Source organism: Meriones unguiculatus, chromosome 14 (genome assembly GCF_030254825.1).
Source record: "Meriones unguiculatus strain TT.TT164.6M chromosome 14, Bangor_MerUng_6.1, whole genome shotgun sequence".
Lineage (NCBI taxonomy): Eukaryota > Metazoa > Chordata > Mammalia > Rodentia > Muridae > Meriones > Meriones unguiculatus.
In genome coordinates this window covers 68646191-68673059 of record NC_083361.1, presented here as the reverse complement: position 1 = coordinate 68673059, position 26869 = coordinate 68646191, and the positions used below count along the sequence as shown (strand labels likewise).

General features: G+C 39.6%; 1 protein-coding gene across 1 annotated transcript in view; it reads left to right on the top strand.

Annotated features, from left to right (window-relative positions):
• Window positions 1-26869, top strand: part of Blm (BLM RecQ like helicase) — an 82795-nt gene that overhangs the window by 11141 nt on the left and 44785 nt on the right. Inside the window, exons 2-9 of the mRNA XM_021645303.2 lie at window positions 9750-9851; window positions 11273-11958; window positions 15077-15203; window positions 18522-18640; window positions 21996-22128; window positions 22416-23086; window positions 25573-25764; window positions 26682-26800. Coding sequence (XP_021500978.1) covers window positions 9754-9851; window positions 11273-11958; window positions 15077-15203; window positions 18522-18640; window positions 21996-22128; window positions 22416-23086; window positions 25573-25764; window positions 26682-26800 — 2145 coding nt within the window. The 5' untranslated portion in view covers window positions 9750-9753. The remainder of the gene's footprint in view (window positions 1-9749; window positions 9852-11272; window positions 11959-15076; window positions 15204-18521; window positions 18641-21995; window positions 22129-22415; window positions 23087-25572; window positions 25765-26681; window positions 26801-26869) is intronic.

The following is a 26869-nucleotide window of genomic DNA, read 5'->3' as shown; positions in this document are numbered from 1 at the left end:
ACATTTAAATTTACCATATGGGAAGGTGCTATTGGGCTTAAACTTAGAGCTTCTTGCTTGTGTCTCCAGCTCTGATCTGATTATGTTTCTAAAGCCTAGTTGCAGCTCTGGTATTATTATATACTATCTTTATCTTATGCTTTTGTCAACTGAATTTTATTTTGGATGAGTTTTTGAAAATTTTTTAAATTAAAATAGAATTATATCATTTTCTCCCTTCCTTTTCTTTTCCTCTCTTCAGTTCCTCAAATAGATAAGCTCTTTTTAAAATTATTATAGTCTATATGAACAATTTTATTACATTTTGTTGTGTGTGTATACTCACAAATACACACGTGGAAGTCACAGAACAACTTGCAGGAACTGTTTCTCCTTTTACGTGTGGTTCCCGGGGATTACACTAAGTCCTTAAGCTTGTCCGAAAATGCCTTTGTCTGCTGAGCGATCCCACCTGGCCCTCAACTGAATTTTAGAGGCATTTTTGTCAAATTTTGTAAAATATTTAGTATTTTAATTAGAATTTTGTTAACCCATATACTAATTTACAAGGAACTGCTATCTAGACCTTTCATTTAAGAGCATGAAATGTTTCCCTAATTTTTTTGTTTCTCTAGTAGTATTTGGTCATTTTCTTCATGTTACGTATATGTCTTTTGTTGGGCTAATTGCTGGTTGTTTAATACTCTTCACTGCTTTTGCAACTGAATGCCTTTTTAAAACTGTATTTTCTAGTTAGTTATTACTACTACATGTTAATGCATTTGACTTTTGAGAATTTATATTATGTTATTTTTCTGAAGTTTTAATTATGTAGTGATATGATTGATTTTCCTGGATTGTGGTAGTGTGTAATCAAGTTGTCTTCATATAAGAATAGAATAATCTCAACCGTTCTATTATTTCCCTTTTTTGCCAGGACAAAAACGGCCAGTGTGAGAGTGGAAATGAGAGAACAGTTTTGATTTTGCCGTTATTTTTAATAGAGTCAATGTTAAATAGATTCATTATATCAGTTTTATATTTTTAAATACTTCTGGTTTGGTGTGTTGCTTTTGTTTTTTTTTTAAGATTTACTTATGTTTGTTTTATGTGTATGAACATTTGCCTGCATGTTTGTGCACTGTTGGTGCCTGATGTCTGCAGAGGCAGAAGGGCCTGTTGGATACCCTGGAATTGGAGTAATAGAGCCAGCTTATGGGGGTTGAGAACCAAACTGGGTCCTCTGCAAGAGCAGCAAGTGCTTGTAGCTTTTTTTTTATTAAATTTTTATATTTTTTACATTAATTACATTTTGTTCGCTTTGTATCCCAGCTATAGCCCCCTCCATCATTTCCTCCCTCCCTCATCTCCCATGCCTCTCTCTAAGTCCACTGCGAGGGGAGGTCCTCCTCCCCTCCCATCAGTTTATCAGATCTCATCAGGACTGGCTGCAATGTGCTCCTCTGTAACAGCTTTATTCGTAATAGTCAGAACCTGGAAACAACCCAGATGTTGCTCTACGGAGGAATGGATACAGAAATTGTGGTACATTTACACAATGGAATACTACTCAGCAATTAAAAACAAGAAAATCATGAAATTTGCAGGCAAATGGTAGGATCCAGAGAAGATCATCCTGAGTGAGGTATCCCAGGAGCAGAAAGACACACACGGTATATACTCGCTTATAAGTGGATACTGGACCCATAATATAGGATAAACATATTAAACTCTGTACACCTAAAGAAGCTAAACAAGAAGGAGGACCTGGGGTCAGCCCTCAAGTAGAAAGACAAATGGGATGGACATGGCTTGTAACTTCTAAGTCAGCTCTGCAGCTGCAATAATGGTTTGAGTTTAGGGCTGGAGAAGTAGCTCAGTGGTTGGGAGCACATAGTGTTCTTGCAGAGTTTAGTCCCCAGCGCTCATAGTGTGTGGCTCACAACTGCCTGTAACTCCAGCTCCAGGAGACTACAAGACTGGCATCCATGGGCATCTTGCACTTACCGAACACAGACACGTGCATGCGCATACACATATTTATGTATATATACTATACATATATATGTAATTTAAAATAAAATAATGATTTGAGGGTTTTGTTTTGTTTTGTTTTTTGTGTTTCAAGACAGGGTCTCACTAGGTAGCCCTGGCTTCCTGGACTCACTTTGTAGACCAAGATGGCCTTGAACTCACAGAGATCTGCTGCATCTGCCTCCCAGAGTGCTGGAATTACAGACATGCACCACTGCACCCAGCTAATGGTTTGAGTTTTATTACACATGGTTTTAAAAAGACATTGATGTAAGTAAAGTGTGAACCAAGAAATTCAAGGAGCTGAGTGTAATGGTTACTACTATAATCCCTGTACGCAGGAGAATTGTGAGTTTTAGGCCATCCTGAGCTACATAGTAAGACCCTGTCTGAAAAAGAAGAACCAAACAATGGGCTGGAGAGATGTCTCAGTGGTTAAGGGCACTGACTGCTCATACAGAGGACTTGGTTTCAATTCCCACCGCTTAGTGGCTCACAACCATCGGCAGCTATGTTTCCAGGAGCTCCACCATCCTCGCTGCCCTCCATGGGTATCAGCAACTGGTGCACATACATGCAGACAAAACATTCATAACATTTAAAAAATCTAATAAAAATGATAACAAACCAGAAAAGAAGAGCAAAACTAACCCAACTGGGAAAGGGCGAGGAAGCCTCTTGTGTGCCGGGAATGTTGTACCCCTTGATTTGAATATTATTCAGTGTAAAGTATATAGGTAAAACTGTTTGACCCCCCCCCCCCATAGTCACATTTTTTGCATAACATTGCATAAATGCTATATCTTGGTACATAGAAAAGTCTTATTTTATTTATCTGGTCAAACTTGTTTTTATTAATTAAACTATTTGGATGATAGATTAGTAGTTTTACTTAATTTGTTCCAGCTTTATATTTCTGGGATAAGTTATAGTTGATCACAATTTTAATCCTCTTCAGATATCTTTCTTACATTCTTTAACATTTTTATTCTCATTTCATAAATATTGGTTGAGCTGGGCATAGTGGTGGGTGCACCCTTTTAATCCTAGCACTAATGGTTAAAAAACTAATAATAGCTTGTATTTGTCTGTTATTTACAATTTATTGAGAAAATAGTCAATCAAATAATTATAAAGTGAGTGTTAAATTGTAATTATTAGTATTCCAATTGAAATCTATTTGTTCTTATAGCATTATAGGGTAACTTTATTGAACTCAGTGTTGTTTATTGTTTGTACTCCTCTTTTTGCACTTGTGTGATACTATTCCTGGGTAGGTATGAACAAATGTCCATTCACCTCTCACCTCAGATAGAGAACTGACAATTGATCAAAGTGCCACTTGTCGAACCAATAAACTTTATTGAGGTTTTTGGGGACATGGATGAGAGGTTACTTACAGGAAGATAAATGACTACACTGATCACTAAAGCTCACCCCAGCAGGGCTGGAAAGTGCGTGGCACATTTCAACAAGTTCAAAAGTGGTCTTTCTGGGCTGCTCAGGTGGTCTGATTGAGAGTATCTCAACTGTGTGTGTGCATGTGAGGGGGTGTGCATGTTGGCAGGAGGAGGGATCTACTGACTGGTCAGTTTCAGGAGCTTCCTGAAGTCGTTGAGTGTTTATTTCCTGAGCGTAACAAGCATCCCTGTAGAATAGAATGTTCTACTTCCACTTAGAACATCCTCCTGTTTCACCTCTTTTTTTAACATCCTGTGTCTTAAGGAACAGGATTCTCTCTAAGATGGATGGTTTGCTGAGGAAATTGCTACATAACAGTACCATATACATATTAATGTATTCTTTTGCATAACGACCATATGAAGTGAGCAGGCTTTTCTTTTACAAAAACAAAGGTGGGTTTTTTGAAAAGCTTTTAATACAGATTTGAGTGTAGGCATTAGGTATTAAAAGAGAGAAAGACTGATGGTAGTTGATAGTTTTATACACCAACAGTAGATGTGGGCTTCTCAGGAAAGAGTCACCTTGTGTTTATTGCTGAAGACACTTGTTTTTTGTTGTTTTGTTTTTGTTTTTCAAGACAGTCTCTGTGTAATCCTAGCGGTCCTGGGATTCTCTCTGTAGACCATGCTGGCTTCAAACTCTGAGGTCCACCTTCCTCTGTCTCCCCGAGTGCTGGCATTATAGGCGTTCACCACCACACCTGGCTAATTATAGGCATTTTCAGGCTTACTTTTATAGCTTTTTAATTCCTGAATTCTCCTTTGATATAACATGTAGGTTCTTTATATTTATTATCAGTTGTTTTGCTTAATTTTGCCTCTTAGACATTATTGAAACATGACCTATTTGTAAAAGGCTGAGAATTACTTGACTACATTTTTACTGTAGTTTTTTTTTTTTAAAAAGAGACAAACCTATTTTTTTTTTAAATAAAAACAGTAAATGAAAAGATTCTTTAAAAAATGGGCTTTAAGACTGATAACCATAATTAATTCAGGAATACATTTGGACAGCTGTTTTTCTACTTTAAGATACAGAGTGTTACATGTCTTGTCCTAGTTTCTTTTGCTGTTGCTGTGATAAAATACTCCGACAAAAGTACCTTCAGGGAGAAAGGGTGTCCAGTCCATCATTTCAGGAAAGTCAAGGCAGCAGGAGCTTGAACCGGTCCGGCGTGGCCACAGTTGGAAAGCAGAGGGAGGAATGTGTGCAGCCGCTCAGCGCCCTCTCTCCACTCACCATCCTAGATCCCTAGCCCAGGGCATGTCCCACACGTGATTAAGATGTCTCTTCCCATTTCAGTTAGTGTAATCAAGGTTCTCCACAGGCGCCTACAGGCTCATTCCCAACCGATTCTAGATTCTGTCAAGTTGAGAATTAAAATTAACCCTCACATCACTTTTTTCCAGAAGATAAAACGTTTTTTTTTTGTGTGTGTGTATATATATATATATATATATGCATATATGTATTTAAAAGAGCACATAGCATTAATGAGAGTCCTGTCTAAAGTCCCTGTCTAAAAATTGTTTGCTTGGCGTTTGGTGTGATAGGGAGCCCCTTGTTTCTGGTCCCCGTTGAGCTCTATGAAGTTATGGTGTTCATGTGTGAGGCTTACCATTTTGCCCCATTTTCCCCACTGACAGTCACCTGGTGAGGCTCACAGAGCTCTGCTGTGTTTTCAGGAACAATTTCCTAAAACCTCCACTTTTAGCAGGAAACTAGAGTATGCATCTGACTGTGATTTTGCACCAAATGTCTTAGAATAGTCTTTTTGGCAGTCCATCTTCTGATATTCTGAAATAGCTGTCTTGTTACAACAAAACGAATAAAAGGAAAGTTTGACCTAGAAAAGAAGGTAGTCCTAATTTGATAGATCTAAAAGTATTTCATTTATTTCAAAGAAAAGGAGCCCCCTGCATCCCCCGCAGAAAAAAAACAATACCATTTCGTTGTCATGTCTCTGTGTTATTACAGAGGTTTATTTATTTATCTATTATTTACCTGTTTAATTTGATTTCAAGACCTTCTGTGTAACCTGGCTTAGGTCTCACTGTGTAGACTGGCCTTAAAGTCACAGAGCTCTTCCTGTCTCTGCCTCTCAGGTGCTGTTGTGCCACTAGGCTTGCCTTAGTTTTTTTTTATTTTATTTCATTTTTTTGTTTTGTTTTTTAAGATAGGGTTTCTCTGTGTAGCCTGGCTGTCCTAGAACTCAGTCTATAAACCAGGCTGGCTTCAAACTCAGAGAACCACCTGCCTCAGCCTACCGAGTGCTGGCATTAAAGGTGTGTGCCACCACTGCCCTGCCATGCTAATTAAAAATTTTTAAAAGTACCTTTCTTTTGTTGTAATAATTATGTATTTTCTAGCAACAGTCCTTTATTAGTTTGTTGTTTTGTTTATAATTTTGTATTATGAACATAAATATGGAATACATGCATAGTGTGTGGTCACATGTATACACATGATGAGCTGCGTACACACACACACGGAAATCAGAAGAAATTGCATATTCTGCTATATGTCTTACTCCTTTGAGACAGGGTCTCTCAACTGGCCCTGGAAGTAGGCTGGTGGCCAGAAAGCCTTAGTCATTTTTTAGTCTCTGCCCCCCAGCCCCAGCAATCTAATTGAAGGCATGTAGCCACACCTGACTTTGTATATGGGTGCTGGGAGCTGACGTTAGGCCTTCACGCACAGGGCCCTTGCCCACCAAGCCTTCCTCCCCAGCCCTGTCTTGGTATTTTTAGGATAGCTGGCTAGCTCAGACCATCAGTTCCTTATGTTTTTTTTTTTTTTTTTTTCGGTTTTTTGTTTGTTTTTTTTAAAGGTCAGTGTTGCTATTTGGATAATTTTAAACAGCTAGTTTTAAAGGTAAGTCTTGAAGCTTATTATGACCAATGGCTAAAGCTTTTCTCTTACTTAAAAACTCCTTAAATGGAGATGATGAGATGGATTAGTGGGTGAAGATGTGTAGCGACCTTCAAACTGACTTTCATTTGACCCCCAGAACACGTGCTGGGAGGAGAGAACTGACTTTCACAAGTTGCCTTTGGAGTTACATACACACAAGCATTTAACAAGCAAACAGATAAATACTAAAAAAGTCACAGGCGATGGCCCAGGCCTTTAATCCCAGCACCCTGTAATTCCTGCACTTAGGAGACAGGTAGGCAGGTCTCTGTGAGTTCAAAGATAGCCAGAGTTACATAGGAGACCCTATCTCAAAAAAAAAAAAAAAAAAAAAGTTAAAAAGGGAAAAAAAAACCTTCTTAGAAAATATTTCTCTTTAATAAAAAGAATGTTTATGTGTGAATAAAAGTTGCCTGTTGTTTTTCCTAATAGTCCTAGGAATGTTCTCCATATTTCTTTAAAAAAAAAAAAGTAACATTTCAGATCAAATATAGAGGAAGCCTGTATCATTTAACAGCCAGATCATGATATTCAGGGGTAGTCTTTTTTGTTACTTTTCTTTCATTGACTTTATTTTTCTTTTCATTTGGAGAATTTAGGCACTCCACATGGATTTTAGTTTAAAACTCAGGCCCTCACAAGTGTGAGGCAGACATTTTACCCATTGAGCTATCTCAATAAGACAATTCCATTGACTGAGTTAAATATGACTCAATTTAAATATCACCATTTTCAGAAAGTGAACTTTTAGAACAGTATAGCGTGGCCTGTCTCCAAGTATGAATAGGGTATTAAAAAATGTATCATAAAAATGGAATGGTAAGCTGGATATGGTATGTCTGTAATCCTAGCACCAGACACAGGAGGTTCATGAGTTTGGGGTCAGCTAAGGCTGTATAGTGAGACCTAGGGTCTCTAGGGTTCTCTAGAAGAACAGAATTTATAGAATTAATGTATGTGTGTATATAATTTCTATAGATGTATTTATAAAGGGGATTTATTAGAATGACTTACAGGCTGTGGTCCAGCTAATCCAACAATGGCTGTCTACCCACAGAAAGTTCAAGAATCCAGTAGTTGTTCAGTCCATAAAGCTGGATGCCTCAGCTGGTCTTCAGCATACACCAGAATCCTGAAGAAGTAGGCTCTAATGCCAGTAAAGGAATGGACCATGGACTAGTAGTCAGTGAGAGCAAGCAAAGAGCAGAAGCTTCCTTCTTTTATGTTCTTTACGTAGGCTGCTAGCAGAAGGTTTGGCGCGATCTTCCCACCTAGAAATCCAGACTAAAAGTGGCCTTTCCCACTTCAAATGATTTAATTAAGAAAAGATTCCCATCCAGGTGTGGTGGCGCATGCCTGTAATCTCTGCACTCTGGGAAGAGGGAGGTGGATCACTGCGAGTTCCTGGCCACCCTGGTCTACAAAGCGAGGCCAGGACAGCCAAGGAGACCCAAAGAAACCCCGCCCCCCCCGAAAGAAAGGAAGGAAGGAGGGAGGGAGGGAGAGAGAGAGAGAGAGAGAGAGAGAGAGAAAGAAAAGAAAGAAAGAAAGAAAGAAAGAAAGAAAGAAAGAAAGAAAGAAAGAAAGAAAGAGAGAAAAAAGAATCCCTTACAGGCATGCCCAGCCATTTGGGTTTTAGTTAATTCCAGATGTAATCAAGTTGACAACCAAGAATAGCATTTGCAGGTTCACCTCTTGTCAACTTGACATGATCGTATCTCTTAATGTCATTCTTACCAAATGAAAATGATAACCATGTCATAATTACACCTAACATGATATAACTATCCCATATACAATCACAAAATGCATTGTATATTTAGCCAGGTTATAATTATGCCTAACATGATAATAGAACTATCCCTCATTCAACACTTCTGACTTAGTCATTCTTCTATGGCTGTGAAGAGACACCGTGACCACAGCAACTCATTCATTGGGGGCTTGCTTACAGTTGGCTTTGTCCATTTGCATCTTAGTGGGGAGCATGGCAGCACACCGGCAGACATGGTGCTGGAGAAGTAGCTAAGAGAGTTCTACATCTGGACCTGCAGGGAGCAGGAAGAGAGACACTGGATTTGGCATGGGCATTTGAAACCTTAAAGCCTGACACACACACACACACACACACACACACACACACACCCGCAAACACACTTTTTTCAACAAGGCCATACCTCCTGATCCTCCTATCAAAGAGTTCCCCTCCCTGGTGACTAAGCATTCAAATATAAGAGCCTGGGGAGCCATTCTTAGTCAAACTACCACACCTTGTATCAGGAAAAAACAGAGGGGCCTGTAGAGTGGTAAGTCTTGCTCTGCAAGCCAAGGACCAGGATTCATCCCTGGAACCTGCGTAAAGATGGAAGGAAAGAAGCAGCTGCACAAAGTTGTCCCCTGACCTCCATGTTGGTGAGGTGGCAAGTGTGTCCCTTCATCCTGCACACTTGCACATGTACACTAATAATAAGTTTTGTTGTAAATCTAAATAGAGTAGGGAGAGGGGGTTATAATTCATCTGAAACAGCTTTTTAAAAAACTGTTCATAGATCACAGCTGTCTTTCTTCAGCTCAGTGGTTTCAAGATGGCTTGAGCTGTGCTTTCTCTGAGTGAAAGCTAAGCAGTGTGACAACTTGTTAGACAAACTGTTCTAGGCTGGAGCCAGATGACTATGCAGCATACTGTCTTGCTGGTCAACCTTTGCGTGTGTTGTGGATGTTCTCTCTTTACTGGATTTTTACCTCTGCACAGAGAACTCACCTACTGGTGTTCTCTGGGTTTCCAGTGTGCTTTGATCATCACCCCCCCCCCCCCATCACTTTGCATTTATCATCCAAGCCTAGGCCAGGTCCCCCTTTTTTTTTTTTTTAAACAAGCCCTTTGCTAACCATCACTTTTCTAATATCTATTGTGCTGAGTTTAGAGTCTGTTGAAAAAAGGGGGAAATGGGGCCATTTACTTATTATTCATGTAAATCTTTAGCTAGTTAAAAATTATGTGGTATCGCCGGGCATGGTGGTGCATGCCTGTAATCCCAGCACTCAGGGAATCAGCGGTTCTACAAAGCGAATACAGGACAGCCAAGGCTACACAGAGAAACCCTGTCTTGAAAAACAACAACAAAAAATATGTGTTTTAAATGTCACCAGATTTGAATGTTAAAGCAGTCTGTTGACTGGAAAAAAAAAAGAAAGAAAGAAAAGGAAAGGAAAATAAAAGAAGCAGCAAAACATGTTACACGGGGCACCTTTGGAACCAACAGTGGCTGTTTTTGAGTCAAGTCCTTTACCTCCTTAATAAACACGCTGAGCGATGCAAAGTGCCTAACTCCACTAATGGTTGCCCTCTTCCCTTTTAGGATCATGGCTGCTGTTCCCCTGAACAATCTACAAGAACAACTGCAGCGCCACTCAGCCAGAAAACTTAATAATAAACTCAGCCTTTCAAAACCAAAATCTTCGTAAGTATATCCATTCGCGTGTAGGCGACAGCCCAGGTGTCATACAGATGGAGCTCTTGTCTTTCAGCTCTGCTTGAGAGAGGGCCCATGTGTCGCCCATGCTCACCTAGAGCTCACTGCAGAGGGTTAAGCTACCTGGCTTCACACTTGCAGTCCTGCCTTCTCCTCGCGTGGGCTGGGATTACCACACCCAGCTTCTTCCGGCTCTTTCATTTTACAGAGGAGCTGGTTTTCCCACTTTCCAAAAGCATAGTAGAGTACGTGCTAGCAGATCATCTGGTGTGATCACTCTAGCTTTGCACATGGCCTAGCACATGCTTACTTGTTCAGTAAAGTTGGATAAACAAGTAATGAGTTTTCTTGTAAATTTGGACAGATATTGTACTTTAATATAATCTCATATGCTCCGCAAAACTGTATAGGGAAATGACCACTCTCTAGTTTTGCTGCCCCCTGCAAGCTCTCTACCCCAAGTTCCTCACCACGTCGCAGGCACTGCTCCAGCACTTGGCATTAAAGTTGCTTTAAAGTCACTACTGACCTTCATGTCATTAATTTCAGACAGCCAGGACTCTCGCCTCCTTTTATGTCCTTCAGATCTCCGCAGCATGTTTTTGGTTTTTTTGTTTTGTTTTGTTTTTTGTTTTGTTTTTTTTTTAAACTCTTTTCTCCCTTAAAAGTTTTTGTCAGAGTAGGAAAAGCCACGCCGAGCCTCTTCTCTTTTTAAACACATTCTGTCTCTTCTGAAGGTGATATTAAGGACTGCCAGCTTGAGAAATAAGGTGTGTGCCTGGCCGGGAACTCTCACAGCCCAGTAATTGGTCTCTGAAGGGAAGGATCGCAGCAAGGGGTGGATGTGTTGCCTGGTGAATTTTCAAAACCGCAGAGGGCGACGGCTTTTGTGCTCCTTTGTAATGCAATTAATGTAACTTTTTTCCATGCTTTGTAGATCAGGCTGACCTCAACCTCACAGTGATCTACCTGCCTCTGCCTCCTTGACTGCAGGCTTAAAGGCATGTGCCACCACACCCAGCTTTAATGTAACTTGAATTTGAAAAAAAAAAAAAATGTTTTATAGGTGAATGAGTTTGTTAAAATGGAAATGGGTCTGGAGGGATGGCCTTGAGGTTGAGATCACTAGCTGTTGTTCCAAAAGTCCTGCGTTAAATTCCCAGCAACCACACGGTGGCTCACAACCATCTGCAATGAGATCTGGTGCCCTCTTCTGGCCTGCAAGCACACATGCAAGTAGAATGCTGTATACATAGTAAATAAATCTTTGTTAAAAAATGGAAATGGATTCATCAGGGGCTTGAGATTGTACTTTATGATAGAACGCTTGCTTAGCATAAATGAGGCCCTGGGTTCAGTCCCCAGCACTAGAAACAAGTTATTTCATCAGTTTTTCCATTATTTTTCAGAGGTTTTACTTTTAAAAAGAAAACATCAGAAGGTGATGTGTCTCTTACTAGTGTGTCTGTGGTAAAAACACCTGCACTGAGTGATAAAGATGTCAATGTGTCTGAGGCCTTTTCATTCACCGAGCCTTCACTCCACACGCCGAAGCAGCCACCGAGGATCCATGACTTCTTTAAAACTTCTGGAGGACAGCAAACCAAGGGGACCTGTTCCGAAGCTTCACTGCTGGATGTGACACAGATTCCTCAGGAAGTGTTACGTACTACCCAAAAAAACTCAACAGCAAAGAAACCCAACGTTGCTGTCTTCAAGAAATTAGACTTTAGTTCTTCGCTAGATTCCCTCAATGATTGGGCTGATATAGACGACTTTGATATTTCAGCATCAGATGCATTTGTTTCACTGACCAAAAATCCTGTCACAAGAGTGAGCACTGTTCAGAAATCGAAAAAGACTAAGAAAAACTTTTTTAAACCACCACCTCATAAAGCAACTACAGCAAAGGCTGACTCGACTCCTTTTTCCCATGAAAGCTTTCAAGTGGATTTAACCAAGGAACAGGAGGATGAGTCAGAATGCCTAAGTAATGATGTGATTTGCATCGACAATGAACCTGCTTCTGAAGAGCTCATGAAGAAAGATACTCAGGAAAGTCAGTCTTTGAAAACTCATTTGGAAGTTGAAAGAGGTAGCATTATCTCATTTTCATTTCAGCGTGTTTACAATACTTTTTAATTTAAAGCTAAGTATTGGAAACAGTGATAAATATAATAGTTTAGCTCTATGATTTTATACATGAAGAAAATAAGGTCTGCAGAGATTAAAGTCAGTGTCTGGTGATAGGATTGGGAGGTAAGATGAGCCTTTCTGTATGTGTAATTTCTTAATGGCTTGCTATTATAAATAGCAATATTGATAGTAATTTCTAATTATCTTGTTAACTGCAGTCACGTATCACTTTAGCGACAAGGATATATTGAGAAAACTACGTCATTAGACTGTCAGGCAAACATAGTGCACTCAGTTTAACCTGGATGGCAGAACATGCTACCTATACATCTTCGCTCAGAGGCTCCAAAATATACATCTGTGAGTACTGTAGGTGTCTGTACCACAATGGAATATATTTATGTATCCAAACAGTTCTAGCTACCCAAAAGGTACAGTAAATGCAAATGTTACATTTTTTTCAAGAATGAATAGAGAACGTACTGTGAATGGAGCTGGTAGAACTAGGTAGACGCTTCTCTGAGTCACTGGAAAGTGACTGGAGGCTTAGGATGCTGCAAGCCGTTTCACTATGCTATAAACACTGCACTTAGCTATAGCAAACTCATAAAAATTTACACATCCTCAAAATTATTTTTAGTTCATTGTCATTTTTAAGCTTTAATTTTTTAATTCTTGTAACCGTACTTAGCTTAAGCCATTGAAAGCACTGATTGTAGAGCTGTGTAAAATATTTTCCTATTTTATGTTGTGCCGGTTAGTGTTGTACCAACTTAAACAAGCTAGAGGTTTTTTGTGAAGAGGGACTCTTTACTTGAAAATTCTCTCACCAGATTGGCCTGTGGGCAAGCCTATGGTGCATCTTCTTGATTGATGGTTGATTTAGGAGGGCCTGGCTCACTGGGAGTGACACCCCTGAGCTGACGGGCGCTGTAAGAAAACAAGAGGAGCATGCTAATAAACATTGTTCCGTGGCCTCTGCAACAGTTCTTGCCTCCAGGTTCCTTCCCTGAGTCCCTGCTACCGCTTTTCTGGATGGTAGACTACAAGTTGTAAAATGAAAAACCTTTTTTTTTCCACTAAGTTGCTTTTGGTCATGGTGTTTCATCAAAGTAATAGAAACCCTAACTGAGATGTATGTGTATAAGTGTTTTGTGTGTGTGTGTGTGTGTGTGTGTGCGCGCGCACGCGCACCATCTGTGTACTTTGTGCCTTCAGTGGCCAGAAGAGTGCATTTTCTTTTCTTTCTTCCCCTTTCCTTCTTTTCCTCCCTCTTTCTTTCCATTCCCTTCCCTCCTTTCTCTCACCTTTCCTTTCTTTATTAATGTTTTTTAAAACTAAGACATTAACATGAACATTAGCTTAACATAACCTCAAAAATTCTAAGCATCATTGTCTTCTATCTCTTGCCACTGGAAGGTCTTTGGGAACAATAACAGGAAATAATTCTTTCCTAGGAATTCCTTTTGTTTTTCTTTTTTATTATTTTTATTTTATGTGCATTTCTGTTTTGCCTGCTTGTATGTGTGTGTGACCTGGAACTGGAGACAGAGAGTTGTGAGCTGCCCTGTGGGTGCTGGTAACTGAACCTGGGTCCTCTGGAAGAGCAGTCAATGCTCTTAACCTCTGAACCATCTGTCCAGCCCTGTATTTGTTTGTGTACTCTCCCTCTCTCCCTCCCTGTCTCTTTCTCCTTCCCTCCCTCTCTTCATCCCTCCCTCCCTCGTTTGTTTTTTGTTGTTTTGAAGCATGGTTTCTCTGTATACCTTTGCCTGTCCTGGAATACAATCTGTAGCTCAGGCTGGCCTCAGACTCAAGAGATCTGCCTGCCTCTGCCTTCAAAGTACTGGGATTAAAAGTGTGTACCACCACACACTTTGTTTTTTGTTTTTTGTTTTTTGTGGGGTTTTTTTTGAGTCAGATCTTGCTCTGTTGTTCGGCTTGGTCCTGGTCCCCTGTGCTCAAGAGCATTGACCCTCTTCTTTTGTTTTTGGGATTAAACGTAGGGCCTTGATACTAGACAAACTATCACTGAGTTATAGTTTTCAGCTTTTTATTTACTATTTATTTTGTGACAGAATCTCACCACAAATTGTCTACATATGCCTCAGACTTATAGTCTTTCTACCTTAACCTTCAGGATAGCTGGAATTACAGGCCACTCTTCTGCCTCAGCCTCCTTAGTAGCTCATACTACAGGTATATGTTACATCTAGAGACTAAAGTTTTAAAACATGCAGTTCCACTAAAATTGCCACACAATAAGAGAAGGCAAAAAAGTGATTAATTAAAATAATAATAATAATACCAGCAAAACTGAAGTTTAATCTGTTGTGTTGCTGTTTCTCAAAAGAATACTGGGCAGAGAGCAACAGGAGAGATGCTCTTATAGCTAGGACAGCTCTGTGATAGAGAAGACTGTTGATCTGTATAGTAGCAATGTGTATGCCAGCTGTGGTGATCCTGGCATGGAGAGGTGGAAGCAGGAAGATAAAGAGTTCAAAAGTCTAGGCTGTGTAGCAAGGCCCTGTCTCAAACCAAACAAACAGAAACAAAACAAGCCCACAGTGTTTGTGCTATAATATTAGGCTTACCTGCTGCACATTACTCTTACTTAAAAATGAGTAGAAAACAGAAGAAACAAAGCCTGAGTTTCATAGTATAACTTGAGATGGGTATTGAATTCCCTAAGCAAATCTTTGGCTTTAGTCCAGCTTCAGTCCTATAACAGTTGACGCACTTATTTATGAAAAAAAAAATCAACATTAACCTGTGCAAAACTCCTGTCAAAAATGTTCTGATTGTTTATTATGACTTGACCAAAAAAAGCACTCATCCATCAGAACTCATGCCTTTCCTGTCTCAATAATTATTAAAATAATCTGGGCTGGGCTTGGTGGCGCAGTCCTATAATCTCAGCACCCAGGAGGCAGAGGCAGGTGGATCTCTGTGACTTTGAGGCCAGTCTGGTCTATAGCGTGAGTCCAGGACAGCCAAGACTCCACAGAGAAACCCTGTCTTGAAAAACAAAACAAAAATAAATAAATAAATAATCTGTTTATCAACCTTTTCTTTAGATAATAGTGAAAAGAACGATGTAGATGAAGTTGAATTACATGATGACGATGATTATGATATAGATTTTGTTCCACCTTCTCCAGAAGAAATTATTTCTACTTCTTCTTCGTCTTTGAAATGCTCCAGGTAAAATAGTTATTAAAAATGTTCTTGTTTGTTTCTAAGATGCCTTAAGTAATGTAGATTAGTTATATAATGTCATTTCTATATAAGCATTCTTTGTGCTTCTGTGGTTTATTTTGTATTCAAATGAAAGCATTCAAGAAATTGTTGCTTATTTATTTGATTGCTTAGAAACCATTCTTAGCTAGGCTTTGTGGCTCATGCCTTTAGTTCCAGCACTGGGGAGGCAGTATAGACGGATCTCTGTAAATTTGAGGATAGCCTGGTCTTCATAGTGAGAATCTGTCTAAAAAACAAAAAAGAAAACAAAAAACTTACTACATAACTCAGGCTGGCCTTGAATTTAGGATCTTCCTGCCTTGGTTTCCTGAGTGCCAAGGATTCCATGTGGGAACTACCATGGTTTGGGAAAGAAGAATGACTGTTTTATTTAACTGGTCATACTTTAAAGACATCGTATTCCAGAGACGTAAGCAGGAGAACTGACCGATTCAAACTCAGTCCAATGTGATGTTTACTATACTGTTCAGTCGCTATTTTGACAGAAACAGACCCCCACAGAGTAGCGTCTGCATTAGGAAAAGGACGTATCAGTTTTATTCATTTGTGATGGGCTTTGCCTGCATCTGTGTATGGGCACTACTGTATATGCTTGGTGCCCGAGGATGTCAGAGTGAGGTATCAGGCTCGTCTAGTGCTGGATTTAGGGGAAGTTGCACACCATTATGTGGGTGCTGCAAGAGCAACAAATGTACTTAACCTCTGAGCCATCTCTTCAGCCTCTGACTTGTGCTTTAACAGTTGTATTGTGATGTTTGAAGAAGTGATGAGGGTTGAAGTATGGTTACTATTTGACATAAACAGTTAATGAAACAGTTACTATGTAGGCTAAGATCCATTGAGGCACTCTGCTTACTCTACTGTTTCTATGTTGAATGCCTAGCTTTATTCTTTATTAAATATGTATATTGCACAAATGACATTGTAGCTACCTTAACTAGAATTTTAAATAAGAAGAAACAAATATTTTTATTTTCAAAATTCTAACAAACTTCTCTTGTCCTTATTTGGTTTTGATCTTCCTCTTCATCTGCTTGATTTTCACGTTGTAATTGACACAACTGTTAATTTCAGATTCTGATTCTTTTCTCTAACATTATTCTCCATATTGCTACATTTAAAATTTTGTAATTTTGTTGGGCAGTAGTGGCACCTTTAATTCTAGTACTTGGGAAGCAGAGGCAAATGGATCTCTGTGAGTTCAAGGCCAGCTTGGTCTACAGAGTGAGTGCCAAGATAGCCATGGCTACACAGAAAAACATCATCTTGAAAGACAAAAAAAAATATATATATATAAAATAATTTTTTGAGTTCTTATACCTTGAGTAACTTTGCTTAGCATATTACTTTCCTCATTGCTGTGGCAAACAACTTGAGAGAAGAAGGGTTTATTTTGGCTTATAATTTCAGAGGGTGCTGGCCATCATAAGAAAGGCATGTGGAGCAGGAGCTTATGACTGATACTCTCACAGGTTGGTGGGTCAGGATGTAGAAATGGAAGAAAGGCTGAGCTAAACGCTCAAGGTCTACCTCTGGTGCCTCTGCCTGCCAGCCAGGCCCTGTGTTCCACAGAGTTCCACAACCTGTCAAAACAGCATCACCAGGTGTTCAAACATGTATTTTTAGATCCAAAGCATAATTAGAAACGATTATTTACAAGGTTGATACTTTATTTTCTATTACAACTTAGTATGACTAACTGTACATACTGTGTCTTAGTGTTCTGTTGCTGTGAAGACTCTTACAAAGGAAAACATTTAGTTGGGGCTAGCTTTAGTCAATTACTGTCATGGCAGGGAGCATAGGCACAGGCAGACGTGCTGGAAAGTAACTGAGAGTTCTACATCTGGAGCAGTAGGCAGCAGAGAGGGGACACTGGGCCTGGCTTGAGCATTTAAAACCTCACACCCGCCCCCCAGTATACTTCCTCAACAAGGCCACACCCACTCCAACATCTCTAACAAGGCCACACCTCCTAATAGTGCCACTCCCTATGAGCCTATGGGAGGCATTTTTATTCAAACCAGCACATATTGTAAAATTGAAATAGATGTTTCTTAGATACATTATCTGTAATATATGCTTAACTTTTATGCATATTTTATTTCATCATTATGGTTCTTATTTGTTATATTTTATTTATTGTTTATTTTTGAGACAGGCTCTTTCACCATTTTGGCTAGGCTTACTGTTCAGCCACCCGTATGATCTACCTGTCTTTGCCTCTTTGGTGAATGAAGTGGATATTAACTTGGGTCTTCATGTTTGCACTGTAAGTGCTTTATGGACTGAGCGTCATCTCAACTTAAACTCATTGTTGTAGCCATAAATGGCATTGAATTCCTGATTATCCTGTTCCCACAACTTGAGTGCTGAGATTATAACTGTGTGCCACACCTAGCTTAAACTTTTTTTTTATCCAATCAAACCATGTTTTTTAGTTAATATATTTTTACATAATTTGTAGTGTGTGTGTGTGTGTGTGTGTGTAGGCCCCACTTTCTGGTATATAGAGGGCTTGCACACATACACACATGATGCACATTGGCCTAATATGAGGAGTTTGGGTAAAGCTGCTCGGAATCTCAGAAAACAGTGTTATTAATAACTTCTTGGAGCTGAGCATGGTGGTGCGCGCCTGTGATCCCAGCACTCAGGGACGCAGAGGCAGGCAGATCTCTAAGTTTGAGGCCAGCCTGGTTTACAAAGTGATTCCAGGACAGGGCTACACAGAGAAACCGTGTCTCGAAAAACGAAACAAAAAAAAACCCTACTTTCTGGGGAAGATAGAGAAGTAACACTTGGGACTCTAGGAACATATGTAATTTGGATAGAGAGAGCTTGGGAAAGCAGGTTTTTCAGATTGAGAGAACAGGAGTCGTGACCCTAGGCAACACAGCACTCACCAGACGTCAGTGGTGCAGTTTGTTGGAGCCTTGTATAACTGAAAGGATGTACTGAGATAAGAGTTGAAAGGGTCTCTTGGGACCAGAAGACGGAAGACTTTGAGGCAGCTAAAGAGAGGTACAAACATAGGTTTCCCAGCTAGATATGGTACACGTCTATAATCTCAGCACTTGGGGAGCCTTGGCCATGTAGCAAGTTCCTGGCCATCCTGTGATACTTGACCCAGTCTCAAAGAAGAAAAGGAAAACCTTTCTTTTATCTGTTATATTTCTATAGAAAAATAGTGGGAGAAAAAGATTGTGTTTATTTGGTCTAAAACATGATTGGCATAACTCTTCTTTCTTATATGCTAAGGGATCTTGATGACTCTGACAAAGAAAAAGACACTCTTAGCACCTCAAAAGATCTTTTGGCAAAACCAGAGGAAATGACTACACAGGAACGGGATCCAGGAACCAATACAGACTGTGATGGTATTAAAAAACCTATTTCAGTTACTTCTGTAAATAAAATAATTGTATCTGCATACCGTAGCTGCATAGTATTGATTCATGTACTGTATCCTTTGTTCTGATGTCATAAATCATTCTGGTTCATTGGTTAGTTAGCATGTACTTGAACAACTAACTCCTGAACTCAACAGCTCACAAGGCTCATTCTGTCTTGAAAATATTGTTTGTTGGCTCATTTCACAGGTAGAGCCAGAATTTGCCTTCCTGTAAAATTAATCTTTGTTAGGAGAATTTAAAATCCTTAGAAATATTTTGAGTTTTGTTGGTTTGAGTCTGTGTGTGTGTGTATGTGTGTGTGTGTGTTGAGAGAGGGTCTTGTTATATATCCCAGGCAGGCCTTGAATTCATTGGCTTCCTGCTTTGACTTCTTTTTTTGTTTGTTTGTTTGTTTTGTTTCTCTGTAGTAGCCCTGGCTGTCCTGCACTCAGTTGGTAGACTAGGCTGCCCTCGAACTCACATATATCTGCCAGCCTCTACTGGGATAAAAGGCATGCACAACCATGCCAGGCTGCTTTGAGTACTGAAATTACAGAAAGCTCCTGTAAGTTTTATACAGACAGACAAACACACACGTGCCCACACACATCTTTTGAGTTCTCTTTACAGCCACATTAATTTGTATATCATTCCTCCATTTTAATGTATCTTCCATCATATACATTCTGATCTCGGTCTGGTTGTCCATTATAAGTTAATTTTTTTTCCCTGTTAAATTGTTCCTTTTCCTCACTTCCTTTAATCCTGAGAATTGAACTCAGGGCCTCTGTGTTCTACCTGTTATCTATATTTCTAGCCCATTTCTTTCTTTTTTGTTTTTCCCTCCTGTCCAAGTATAAGCTTAACAGCTTTGTGAAACTTTGAAAAATAGCAATTTTTTGCTTTTCTACCTTTAATTTCAGCTTCCTAGATAAATAGGCCAGAAATGTGTGTTTTCATGTGAGAAGTTTTTTTTCTGGTAGTATTTTTTTTTAAATGTTTTTTCTTTCCTTTATTCCATCTAGAACCTCTGCCATTTGGTGTTAGACACATACATCCTTAATTTTTTACATATCTCTTATTTTTTTCTATGCTTTAGGGAAATTTTCTCAGGCTGTTTTGAGACTGGTTCTCACTATGTAGATGAGGTTGGCCTCAAACTGCTGGTCCCTCTTGAGTGCTGAGATTAGCTGCCTGCATCACCACACCTGGCTAAAAGTTCTTAGTTTTATCACTAACTTTTTTTGTATTTATTGTTTTTATTTAGTCAATCTCTAGATACCCAGGAGCTCTTTTCTGTTCTCTGAATATTTCATGACCTACTCTTGAGACACTCATGAAACACATCTATACCCTAAGTGTAGAGCACATGCCTGCGTGCAGATAGTGTTCTCTGGTTTTGTTTTCTCCGAGTTTATTTTATTTCATTTTGGTCTTTTGCTTTTCTTCCTGGAAATGTCCTGAAATCCCTGTTTGCTTCCTCTTGTAAGAGCTCTACAATGCAAACTGTTTAATCCTCAATTTATCCCCTTAAGGAAGTTGCTGTTATCTCTTATTAGAGATAAGGAAATAAGGAAACTAAGGTCTAGGAGAATTAAAAATTAAATGGTTGCAGAATTAGTCAGCAACAGAGCTAGGATTTGAACCAACAGCCTGGAGGGTCATGAATTCACCTGATAAACATGGGACTAGCCTGTTTCTCCATCTTTAAGTTTCTCTATTATATTGGCTCCAAAGATAAGGACATGAACAGAAGCCTTCAGTTCATGAGAGATTTCCCTCTTAGCTGAAATCACCTAGTTAGGAACCTTCCTTCAAGATATTTCTCTTCTCAATGAAATTACAAAAGACTAGGTTATAGGCCTCTAGAAATAACAAGATCTGAGACAGAAGAGTGAAGGGATGGGGTGTAAGTTATAAGTGCAGATCTGTGGTACAGACCCATCTCCTTCCTGCTCCTGACAGAGTGATAGCACTTTAACTAAACCTCTTTGGATCTTACTGAGTTTTGATTTATTGAGCTGTGATTACAGTCGTGCAGCTCCACACCACGCTCTCAAGCGTTCTTGTACAAAATGAAGCGAATGCTGCCTACCCTGGCGGGTAGTTGTGAGGTCTCAAGGTGTGCTGTAGGCCTTCAGAGAATAGCCGCTATTACTATCTGCAGTCAGTAAGAACAGTAAGAGGGCTGTTTTGTTTTTGTAAACTGTTCTCCCTAACTCCGTAATTGTCTCCTCTTTTTAGAGCTACAAAGCCGCTCTATATTTTGATAACATGTTCTAGAGTTTTGCCTTGAGTCCACATGACGGTTACTAGTATGTAGCTTTTGGCAATCACTTTCTTTCTTTCTTTCTTTTTTTTTAATCAGAACAATGGTTGTCTGTCTTCACTATCCTTTGAGGCTTTGGTCAAGGGTTTTCCTTGTAGTCTGAAGTGGGATGGGGTCTGTCTAGCAGGGAGAGCTGAGCTCGTTGCCATTTTTCTGAGCCTCCCTTGGCTTTAAGTTTCTTCACGCCACTGTGCAGTCTCCTCTTTCCAGTCTGGGGCCCCTTACATAGAAAGCCAGAATGACACAGGGACTGAGCAGTGCCATGTTCAGCACCTCACAACCATATGCTTCTTCCCACAGTTCCAGCAGATATCCATGCTTCCTGGGTCTTTCTCATGAAGCTATCCCCACACTGTTTTTGTGTGCCCCTGTTTTTTCCTCTTACCTCCTTCTGCCTCTTAAGCCCATCCACTGACTGGTTTTCCTGTACAGCTATGTAGTCTCATATTTCTTCTCTGAGCATTTTTTTTTATTTCTTATTTCCTTGCCTCCAGAGAATACTAGCTTATACTAGCTTATAGTTCATGTAAAGTGACTTTTTTTTAAGAGCCCTTCAAGTTGAGTGGGTACTTCTTTGCCTTCTTTGCTTATCTTGCTTCCCTAAATCATTTATTTTCTTTTCTTCACCTGAAACATCAGCTCCTTTGCAATGATGTCTCTTAGTTGTATGGCTTAATAAAGAAAAGGGTGGGGCTGGAGAGATGGCTCAGAGGTTAAGAGCACTGTCTGCTCTTCCAGAGGTCCTGAGTTCAATTCCCAGCAACCACATGATGGCTCACAACCATCTGTAATAAGATCTGGTGCACTCTACTGTCATGCAGATATACACACAAATAGAGCACTCATGTAAAATAAAGAAATAAATATTAAAAAAATTATTATTAAAAAAAGAAAGAAAGAAAGAAAAGGGTGGAGGGGCTTGTTAGCACACTGGTAGAGTTCTTGCCTGGCATTTTGGGGCTCTGGGTTCCAACCTCATTCCTTCTTTATTTATTTATAATTGCTTTATAGGTAGACAGATGAATGTTCAGCAACAGCTTATTCATGTGATGGAGCACATCTGTAACTTAGTTGATACTGTTCCTGTTGATGAGCTGAAAGCTTTGAATTGTGGGAATGAGCTACTTCAACAGCGAAGCATAAGGTACCCTGATTTTTCTCCTTCTGGATGATAACTGGTTACAGTTTCGCTACCCAAGTAAAGAAATGGGCAGAGTGTCCAGGCTGTCTGGCCAGACATAAGAGTGATAGTCACATCACTATTTATTTCATTTTCAAACCATTTGTTTAAGACCTGTATTCAAATTTTTAAGACTGGGGAAAAAAAGACACACTTTTTAATAGTTTCTGTTGGGTTTAAAATTAAGGTGAAATTTGTGACTATTATAAGCAAACTATTCACATTTAATGTGTTCTCTTGTCTTTCTTCAGAAGAAAACTTCTGGCTGAAGCAGACTTTTTTGGAAATGATGTCAGTCTTCTGGGTTCACTGTGGAGGCACAGGCTTGATTCACCTGGTAACACTGTGCAGGGTGATTCCTGCCTTGTGGAGCATCCTATTAAAGAGTTAAACTCTCCAAACCCTTCCTCACACTCCCTTTCCACTGAGGAATGTTTACCGACCACCACTCCAGGAAAGACAGGATTCTTAGCCACCCCGAAGAATCTCTTTGAAAGGCCGTTATTGAATTCCCATTTACAGAAGTCCTTTGTAAGTAGCAACTGGGCTGAAACATTAAGGATGGAAAAGAGAAACGAAAGCACTTCTTTCCCAGGAAATGTTCTCACAAGCACCACTGTGAAAGATCAGAATAAACATGCTGCTTCAGGAAATAACGTAGAGAGAGAGGTCCAGGCTTCCTATGAGATTGATAATTTTAACATTGATGACTTTGATGATGATGATGATGATGATGAGTGGGAAAATATAATGCACAGTTTTTCGGCCAACAAATCTTCCACAGCTGCCTACCCACCTATCAAGGAAGGTAGGCCAGTTAAATCTCTGTCAGAGAGGATTTCTTCAGCCAAGACAAAGTCTCTTTCAGTGGCATCAACTGCTCAAAATAAAAACCTCTCAGAGTCAACTCAGAATCACACTGGTAAGTCTAAAATAAATTGGATGCTTAAATATTATAGGAAAACAAAACTGTCGAAAATAAGAGTTGTATGATAAAAGGCGTAGCAGCACATCATTGCCTGAATGCATTGTTTCTATGCAAATTTCTACTGATAATATGAATTACAAATCACAATTTCAAAAGCAAGTTGCCCTTTTGTCTCTGTAGCAGCTGTAGGTTTATAAATGTCTAATTATAACCTATTGTAGTAAAGCTCTAAAGTCATCACAAATGCCTTTGCCTTTAAACTAGCATTTTCTAGTCCCTGAAACAATAAAGCTTGTGGGTGCCAAATTTTTAGTGATTTGGGAGTAGGCAAGGTTAATAGGTGAATTTTTTTTGTTATTTTTTTTTTTGTTTTTGTTTGTTTTTCAAGATAGGGTTTCTCTAGATAATGACCCTGGCTGTCCTTGACTCACTTTGACCAGGCTGGCTTTGAACTCACAGAGATCCTCCTGCCTCTGCCTCCCAAGTGCTGGGATTAAAGGCATGTGCCTTCACACTCAGCTAAAAAGGTGAATTTATATCCTCAAGATATGTATATTTTTAGAATTCTGGATAAGAAATTATTCACTTACAAAGTACAGAATTGTTTCATGTCTCACATTAAAATCTGAGGCAGCATAAGAAGGATATGAAAGCAAAAAATTCAATAAATATTAAGTTAATTGTGGTGGCTCACCCCTGAAATCTCAACACTTGGGAAGCTGAGGCAAAAAGATGAGTTAGTTTGAAGCCAGCCTGGATTACAGAGTGAGACCTTGTCTCAAAACAAGCAAACAGCCCTTAACTACTTAGTAAAACCTCATGGTGTGCCATGTGCTGAGTTGGACTCTGGGAAGATTTCAGAAAAGTTATGTTGCAGTTCGCGGTTTAATGAGGAATGAACTAAGCTACTGCAAAAGCCTCAGAGTGAAGCCTAAATTAATTTTAAAGCCTTACATCAGCCCTATAAAGTTATCTCAAAATGGTTTTACTGAACAAGAATACATGTTCAGAGTTTTATGAAGTACAGCCCTCCCTATTTTTGCCATTGATGACTTAATAGCTCTGAGTTTGTTCTTACAGTGATGCTGTTGACCTTTAAAATAGCCACTAATGGATTTATTTTGGTATGTTAGAATGTGTCATACTCAATGTCTGCAATTATCTTTGAGACAGTTGAGTGTTGAAGTGAGAGGAGCTGCCAAAGCTGGTATGTGAGAGTCTCTTGTTCTCTTGAACCAGAGCTGCCGCTCTGAGAATGCAAGCGGGGAGCAATGTGAGAGACAGTGAAAGAAGTATCCGAGAAGTTCAGGTGGCCCTGAGGTTTCAAACCTGGGTGACCATGACACCATTCACAGAAGTAGGGAAGTCAGGAGGCCGAGTTCGATTTAGAAAGCTTTGATAAGGGCTATTTTCAGACTGTTGAATTTAAAACTGTTGTAAAAATCATTCAAGTGGACATGTGTTTTGGCAGTGTAGAGGTGGCTTTTCAGTTAAGAACACTGCCTGTTCTGAGGACCTGGGTTAGGTTCCCAGCACCCCCACGGCAGCTCACAACTGTCTTCAACTTCAGTTCTAGGGGTCCTAACACCCTCCTCTGGCCTCCTCAGACACCAGGAACGTACGTGATCCACAGATAAGCATGCAGACAAAACACTCATGCCCATAGAATAAAAAGAAAGTAAATAAATAAAAAAATGTTTAAAAAAGAAAGCTGTGTCAACTGGGTGCAGTGTTGCATGCCTGTAATTCCAGCACTCGAGGAGGCAGAGGCAGGCAGATCTCTGTGAGTTTGAGGCCAGCCTGGTCTACAAAGTAAGTCCAGGACAGCCAAGGCTACACAGAGAAACCCTGTTTGGAAAGAAAGAAAAGGAAAGACAGCAGTGTCTTATAGCCAGTTGGATGTGTGTAGGGTGGGAGCTTAGGAGGACGTCAGGAAACAGCTAGTCATTCTCTGCACACAGATTATGTTTAAGATCACTGGACTAAAAATAACTCCAAATAAGAATGAGTCAAGATCCCAGCCCAAGGTATTTAAAAGACTTGTAAAGTTACGGAGCAGGAGAAGTGGAGCCAAGAAAGGGAATTCAGAGCTGGTGTAGAGTGTCTGGGTTATAGCCCACTGTGCGCTGTGCGCTGTTGTGTCCTGGTGATGGGACACTACAGCCTGTACAAATCTTAGATTTGCTCCCTAGCACTGCAGAAATAAAGTAAAGCAAGTAGAAAGGGTGTGATTATCTTAAAGACCAAGGAAGAAGAGGGAGGGTGAACAAATTGTATTGGTCAGGACTGCAGAAAAGTCAAGGAAAGACTTGATTTAGGCCCTTTGGGATACCTGAGACTAACTAAGAAGGAAGGCCCGTAAACAGTTGAAGTGTGCTGTAGGGAAAGTGTGCCATTGATTCTGCGGGGAAAAGGTGAGTGCTGAATGATGTTACTGTATTAATGCACTGATGTTTTCTAAACATTGATTGCTTTTGTAGATAACTTGGCACAAAATTTATCATCAAAAAATCTGAAACATGAACATTTTCAAAGTCTTAATTTTCCACATACAAAAGAAATGATGAAGATTTTTCATAAGAAATTTGGCTTGCATAATTTTAGAACTAATCAGCTAGAGGCGATCAATGCTACGCTGCTTGGTGAAGATTGCTTTATCCTAATGCCCACTGGTATGTATTTTTAGATAAGAACTGGCAGGAGTCCATTGGCAGATGTTAAATGAAAGCTCTTTAATAGAAATAAAAAGAACACCTCACATTATTATTGTTTAGGGACCCTTTAGACCCCCAGACCACAGTAAGAAACCATCACCTCAGCCTCTGTGTCAGTTGTTGACATGATAAGGTTCATAGATCCTTAAGGTTGTTAACCCAAAGGTCATTGGGTTGACCTGATGTCGAACTTTTCTTTGGGAAATTTTCTTTTTTCTAATCTAAATAAGCCAAGAAGGGAACAGAAGATGAAGTTTCTTTTAGACAACTCTTTTTGAGCCATTGGCCTCCTGCATTTTATAGATGAGGAAATTGAAACCTAGGCAGGCTAAGTGCCATGTCTGGGTTCACACAGCTGATTAAGCGGGAGAGCAGCAGCTCTCTATTCTCAGCATCCCACTCTCTCCTTGACATGTCTACATATATCCCAAAATGAAGTTTACTTACTTTATGGAAAAGACGGGACAGAGTATATATTTTTAAAATAAACTGAAGTCCTAAAAACTACCTAGTCCAGCTTTTGCCATTAGTAGATGGGCAAAATTGCAAATTAACTAGAAGATAATCATGTAGTTATTCTAAAATATGTTCTTGGGGTCTGGAGGCATAGTTCAGTGGTAGAGGACTTGCCTGCCATACACAGAGAGCATGGGGCAAGGCGGAGACAGGGAGATGAGTGCACATGTACTTTTACCCTTTTATTTCAAAAGAATAATTTTCATAATAATTAGAGTTGGGATTTTTAGAGACCCCTTTGCCACAAGCAAAAGAAGTTTACTCTATTTTGATTTTTATTATATTTGGTTTCCTCTGTAACTTTTACAAAGTTGCACTCAAGATGGAAGCTGACATTTTTTTCATTATTTGTCTTTTAGGAGGTGGTAAAAGTTTGTGTTACCAGTTACCTGCCTGTGTTTCTCCTGGAGTCACTGTTGTCATTTCTCCTTTGAGATCACTAATAGTAGATCAAGTCCAAAAGCTGACTTCCTTTGATGTAAGTTATTACATAAAACTATTAATAAACACTGTGCCTTAGAAACACTTTTCAGTAAGTTAGGAAATC